Raw genomic sequence first — 6,826 nt, 5'->3', positions numbered from 1 at the left:
TAGGGAAAGGGAAAAGCTTAAGCAAATGCTGGTGATTCAAGAAGCATGATGCTCTCAGGTTTGCAAGTTAATGGGTATAAGAGATAGGATACCATGGAGAAGTAGTCAGTTCTCATGAAGATCATGAGAGGTCTGGTATACCGTGGTTTTCCCCCTTTATGAGTAGAAAAAAGTGAGGACAGAAGGCAAGAAAACCTGTTAGTCACAGTCTACAAAAGCTGTGATGAAGAGCTTTGTATTAGGACAGTGACAGTGGGCATGTATACATGGGAATGATGGCGATTGGGTGGCTAGAGGCAGAATTTGAAGGACCCTTTGATAGAATTGGATCTCTCTGAGAAGGATATAGAAATCTAGTATGACTCCTTTTAATTTGACAGTAGCTGTAGTGTCATTAGTTTTCATTCTGAGTGCTTGCTAGTAGGTGATGATTGACTTATAGTGGGGTCTTATGTGGAAGGATAGAATTGTAAGTTGCATCATTGTTATCAGTAAAACATTTGGTTTTTGAATAATTAATGCTCTGTTCTTTAAGTTAATCATTATACAGTATGATGGTTCCACATGGACTTACATAAACACAGGAAAAAACTTACTTTTTTTTCTTTTTTTTTTTTGGCCATACTGCACAGCATGTGGGACCTTAGTTCCACGACCAAGGATCGAACCTGTGCCCCCTTGCATTGGGAACGTGAAGTTCTAATCACTGGACTGCCAGGGAATTCCCGAAACTTACTTTTTAAAGTACATAGGGATTGCACATACACTCAGATTACTTTAAGAGCCAAGAAGGCAATTTAATAAAGCAGCTAGGTGTAAGACAGCAAGAAATGGTGCAGACTTTGAAGTTTGCATGCTATACCTAAAGGATCCAGATTGAAAAAGTTTTAAAATCACTGTTCTACCGTGTCCCTAAGTAAAAAAGTACATATCCCCCCAGGCTACCAATCTTCTACCTTTTATATAAACAAAATGCTGGAATAAGCATTTTGATATATCAAGTTCTCTAATATATTTAAGGATTAGATGGTTTATTGAGTTGAATTGAATTTATTAAGTTATAGTTTGCACGTTAAATGAAAGATATTTAGTGCATTAAAAGTGGAGATGAATGGCAGAGCCTGCTTAGTAGGTATAGCTAAATGAAGACGCTTATACATTTTTCTAAAACGTTTATCTCATATTTATAGCAAACAGCTCTAAATTTACTGTACCTCAGGCCCCTAGATTATAGTCTGTTTATGTATACAGAGAGTTTCTTTTAAAATTGTCTTTGTAAATTAGGAAGTGGAAAAGGAAAGGAAATAGTAATTTCCTATTAGTGTGGGGAATAAGATTTAATTTCTCTTCTGTTTCTTGTTCTTAGATGGGAATGATGAACAACCCTAATCCTTACGGTTCACCATACACTCAGAATTCTGGACAGCAGATTGGAGCCAGTGGCCTTGGTCTACAGATTCCGACAAAGTCTGTACTACCAAATAGCTTATCTCCATTTGCAATGGACAAAAAGGCAGTTCCTGGTGGAGGAATGCCCAACATGGTGGGTAGTAATCTGTTTACAAATTTGTCTTCCATCTGACACTTTAACAGAAGAATTGTGTTAAATCTCTTAAGTCTTCTATTATACTATACATACTAGGATGTAATGATGGCCCTTGTGATCGAGGAAGCTTGTGCCTTCCTTCCATTTCACCTGGTGTTTTTTTACTTGCAGTATTGACCAGTAAGGATGTTGTCCAAATAGGAGCAAATGGGGCTGCTACACTGAAAGTTTTGGGGTCCTGCCATATGCAGCTTCTCCTTGTGAGCAATTCTTCTTGTAGGATACAAAAGTGGAACCTTTTTCCTCTTGGGAAGGACTCTCTGAAAAAGGATTCCAACTCTCAATCACCACATCTACTGATTTGTATCTGATGCTATAACACAGAAGTAACTTCCCTTTCAAAGTTACAAATTGTTTTTAACAGTGATTTTTGTTATGGTAAAATCTCCAAAGCTTCTAACATTGCTATTTTTCTAAAGTAAAACTATCTCTATTTGTAAATGTGTCAGGTAGTCCATGTCCATCTTTGGAAAAAATTGTCCTATAGGAATTTTATTTCCTTTTCAGATGTTTTAGATTTTTTCCTTTGTGTCCCATAGTCATTGAATGCCTATATTTCAGATACTCCACTAAGTACTGGAGGCAAAGATGAATAAAACATGTCATTTCTGCCTCCAGAACTGTTTACTTTTTTATTAGGAAAAACCGAATTTCTTCCAGGGTTTACAGAAACTAATTTTTCACCCACCTGAAAGGCCCCTGCCAGCTCTCCCAAGAAGCTCTTCACTATTCTTCAAAACCTAACTTGAACACGCTCTTCACAATAGATCCCTTCCTTTCCCCCCCCCCTCGCACTGGAGTTTACCATGTCCTTCTCTTTCTGTTTTCAGAAGAGTTGCTTCAGAGCAACCAAATACAAATAACATTTTTTTAAAATTTTTATTGGAGTATAGTTGTTTTACAATTGTCGTTCTCTTTCTTTTGCTCTCTGTATGTTATATATATTTTGATTTTATGGCTTGCTAATATAGCAATTTGTTTTCTTGTTAAATTGAGCTTCTTGTTGGTAGAAGTCATCATTTATCGTAGAATCCCCTGTGTCAAAAAATTGGGTCTGGTACATGGTAGACTGTCCTTAAAGGTTTTCATTGAAAATCTCCAAGTCCGTATTTATTAAGGAGGTAGCAAACTATGACACCTAACATCAAATGCATCTTTATTGTTTTATCCCTTAGGGCCAGCAGCAGACCCCACAGGTCCAGCAGCCAGGCCTGGTGACTCCGGTGGCCCAAGGGATGGGTTCTGGAGCACACACAGCTGATCCAGAGAAGCGCAAGCTCATCCAGCAGCAGCTTGTTCTCCTTTTGCACGCTCACAAGTGCCAGCGGCGAGAGCAGGCCAATGGGGAAGTGAGGCAGTGCAACCTTCCCCATTGTCGTACAATGAAGAACGTCCTTAACCACATGACACACTGCCAGTCAGGCAAGTCCTGCCAAGGTGAGTGGGCTCAAAGGGTTTTTGTGCTCAGCAATTAATATTTATTTTTACAGTTAGAGCTGATCGCATTTTCTGTCTTCTATTTTGAGACTCCTTACTGATAATGCCTTACTCTGTATTTAACTATGATAAAATTCAGTATCATTTTGTGAATGAGTATCTAGAGATGTGGTAGGAGAGGAAGTTTTAGATTCTTCCCTTTTGGGGTGATACTGACTTTTATTTGCCCCAGCATAGCTTTACATATTATTGAGGGTTTGCTAACTATCATGTAGACAAATACTAAAAGAATGTTACCCAACTTAGTACAATTTGTATATTTATAGAGTCATTAGAAATCTGTGTGTTGTTTTTTTTTTAATATTTATTGGAGTATAGTTGATTTACAATGTTGTGTTAGTTTCTGCTGTACAGCAAAGTGAATCAGTTAAACATAAACATATATCCACTCTTCTTTAGATTCTTTTCCCATATAGGTCATTACAGAGTATTGAGTAGAGTTCCCTGTGCTATACAGTAGGTCCTTATTAGTTATCTATTTTATATATAGTAGTGTGTATATGTCGATCCCAATCTCCCAGTTTATCCCCCCTCCCTTTCCCTTGTGGGAACCATAAGTTTGTTTTTTACACCTGTGACTATTTCTGTTTTGTAAATAAGTTAATTTGTACCATTTCTTTTTTTTTAAGAGAAATCTGTTTTTATAGGGTTTTTTAAAAAAAAATATTTATTTTTGGCTGTCTCGGGTCTTTGTTGCTGCACGGGGGCTTTCTCTAGTTATGGTAGGTGGGGGCTACTCTTTGTTGTGGCACACGGGCTTCTCATTGCAGTGGCTTCTCTTGTTGCGGAGCACAGGCTCTAGGCACGTGGGCTTCAGTAGTTGTGGCTCACGGGCTCTAGAGCACAGGCTCAGTAGTTGTGGCACACGGGCTTAGTTGCTCTGCAGCATGTGGGATCTTCCCGGACCAGGGATCGAACCCATGACCCCTGTATGGCAGACGGATTCTTAACCACTGCGCCACCAGGGAAGTCCCCAGGTTTTCATAATGTAAAGTAGATTGCACAGCTTTATGGTGAAAAATAGGGGCTCTGGAAGCCAGACCACTTGAGTTTGAATCCCACTTTGGGTGCTCTGTGACTTTGTACACATTACTTAACCAGTTTTTGCCTGTTTTCTCAGCTATAAAATGGGAGGATTAATAACTACCCTATAGAGGTGTTATGAATATGCAATGCATATTATGCATTTGTAGCACTCATTATGTGATCGGTAAGTTAGCTAACAGTAATATAAAAATATAACCTGCATTTGAAAAAATAATCATTTTTCTTCTTTTTAGTGGCACACTGTGCGTCTTCTCGACAAATCATTTCACACTGGAAGAATTGTACAAGGCATGATTGTCCTGTGTGTCTACCCCTTAAAAATGCTGGAGATAAGAGAAATCAACAGTGTAAGTGACTAAATCTTTTGAAGCTTTTATATCAAAAGTATTCTTAGACTCACCAGTGCAACTTGGTGAGATAGTAGAGTACCTCTTGATTGTGTGAAGTTCCTGTGACTGCCTAGTGCTATCATACTAGATTATTTCCACTTACCACTAACTTCATATTAATAAGGTTAGAATGGAAGTACTTATTACCTGAAATAAGATCCAGAAAGATCATTGCTTTGACATTGGGGAAGTTACTCATTTATACCTGTGATCTAAATATTTAGATAATTTGAAGTTAATGTAAAAAGAAAGAAGAAAGTTTGAGATTATTTTTAGAAGCCTGGGGTGATGAGCTTTTCTTAGAGGAAAGACAAGTCAAAAGTAGAAAGTGCAGCCACCACACCTCCTTTAAAAACAAAACATTTAGCATTTAGGATTGAAAGATAAATTTGGAACTGTGTATATAGCATGTTTTTAAAAAAGTAATTAAATTCCATAAATTAATGAAGAAATCATAAATAGCCCAGTAGAGAATTGGGATTAGGAAATAGTTCACTAGAGGGAGGAAATACCAAAAACTTCCCTATTAAATTAAGGAATGAAATAAAGTACCATTTCTCTCCTGTCACATTGATAGAAATGATGCTACCTGGTGTTGTTGGCTTTTGTGTGGCTCTGAGGCATTTCATACACTCTGATGGGAATATTGATACAGCCTGTGGGAAGGCTTTTGGGTATTTTGGATCAAAAGCTTTTCATGCCAATGATCCCCTTTGACCAATCAGTTCTGCATCTAGAAATTTTTTCAAGGAAATAATGGGAAACAAGATGTGTGTATTTCATAATCACGTAACAATAATTTTGTGTTTAAAATTCACTCAGACATCTTAGTGTTTTCTTTCTCACGATCTTTAATGTTGTAATATTGTTTCTTTTGTTTTCTCTAGCAATTCTGACTGGAGCACCAGTTGGACTTGGAAATACTAGCTCTCTGGGGGTGGGTCAACAGTCTACTCCCAGCCTAAGCACTGTTAGTCAGATTGATCCCAGCTCTATAGAAAGGGCTTATGCAGCCCTTGGACTACCCTATCAAGTAAATCAGATGCCAACACAGCCCCAGGTGCAAGCAAAGAACCAGCAGAACCAGCAACCTGGACAGTCTCCCCAGGGGATGCGGCCCATGAGCAACATGAGTAAGTCTGTGTCCTCTTAGTGACAGATGTGATACCAGTTGTTTGTGTAAATACCATGTAATATGCAAGGTTAACTTCTTTGTTTATTTTAGTCTCTGTGTGTGTGTCTGTCTGTCTCTTTTATTGTCTCTCTTTCTCTCTCTGTCTCCCTCACTTACTTTTTTTGTTACATGATTAATTTTTTGAAGTAACTTTTAAAAGATTATAGTGTAGAAATCCCCTTGTAATCCACATACCAGAGGCAACTACTATTGGTTTATATCCTTCTTAATCCTGTTATACATATATTAGTTTATATTTCTGGAAGTGGGATCTCATGTGTTATGACTATTTCTTTACACAATGTGGACATCGTTCCATTTCCATGTCTAATGTATCCTTTTTAATACTTGTATAGTATTTTGTTGCATAGAACAGTGTGTTACAGGTGGACATTTAAGTTTACAAATTTTTTGATACTTTAAACGGCACAAAGAAACTGTTTTGGCTCGAAGTATTCTTTTGGTAGTATTCTTTTGATTTGAAATGTTTGGTTATTGTTAATATAGATTTCTGCATATCTGGCAGCAGTAGTCGTTTGCCTTTGAAATAGTTTATCAAATACACTTGTTCTCCTAACCTCTTCCTATAATAAAACTGAGAGGGAAGGGGAAGTATGAGCAGTGTTCTAATATCCTAATTTGGGGGTAGTTTTTATTCTCTAATTGTATGGTAAAATAAAGGAGATTTGCCCTACGACACTCCTTTTACTGTCAGGCAGTTGAACATCTAAGAAATTTTATATAAATTGTTAAATGCCCAGCACAGGTAAGCCCATAACTTTTAATTATTTGCTCTTATTCTAAAATTGTTCTTTATGATGAGTTCTTCTGTAATTAGACAACTGTCTAATTTGGAATAATCTACCATGCTTTTTCCTTTGAAACCCATTTTCATCCCTCTATTAGTAAGTGCGATAGGCTTTAGTTTCTGCACACTGTTTGATTCTAAATGAGAAAATTGGGCACGCTACTCTTGTAAGAATGTAAATCTTACTGATTTTTATTTTTAACTTAAGGAAATGTACACTGTTTCATAACAAGCAATGCTAACTTGTTAGAGTTATTGAGAAAGGAGTTTTAAAAACTGGACTAGAAACCGGAATGAAGAGCATT

General features: G+C 37.3%; 1 protein-coding gene across 1 annotated transcript in view; it reads left to right on the top strand.

Moving 5' to 3' along the window:
- EP300 (EP300 lysine acetyltransferase) overlaps positions 1 to 6,826 on the top strand; it is a 73,136-nt gene that overhangs the window by 26,535 nt on the left and 39,775 nt on the right. Inside the window, exons 3-6 of the mRNA XM_007453979.1 lie at positions 1,367 to 1,543; positions 2,782 to 3,043; positions 4,384 to 4,497; positions 5,427 to 5,672. Of these exons, the coding sequence (XP_007454041.1) occupies positions 1,367 to 1,543; positions 2,782 to 3,043; positions 4,384 to 4,497; positions 5,427 to 5,672 (799 nt within the window). The remainder of the gene's footprint in view (positions 1 to 1,366; positions 1,544 to 2,781; positions 3,044 to 4,383; positions 4,498 to 5,426; positions 5,673 to 6,826) is intronic.

Source organism: Lipotes vexillifer, unplaced genomic scaffold (assembly GCF_000442215.2).
Source record: "Lipotes vexillifer unplaced genomic scaffold, Lipotes_vexillifer_v1.1 scaffold382, whole genome shotgun sequence".
NCBI classification, from domain to species: Eukaryota; Metazoa; Chordata; class Mammalia; order Artiodactyla; family Lipotidae; genus Lipotes; species Lipotes vexillifer.
The sequence above is the reverse complement of the archived record's forward strand: the minus strand, read 5'-3'. Positions and strand labels throughout refer to the sequence as shown.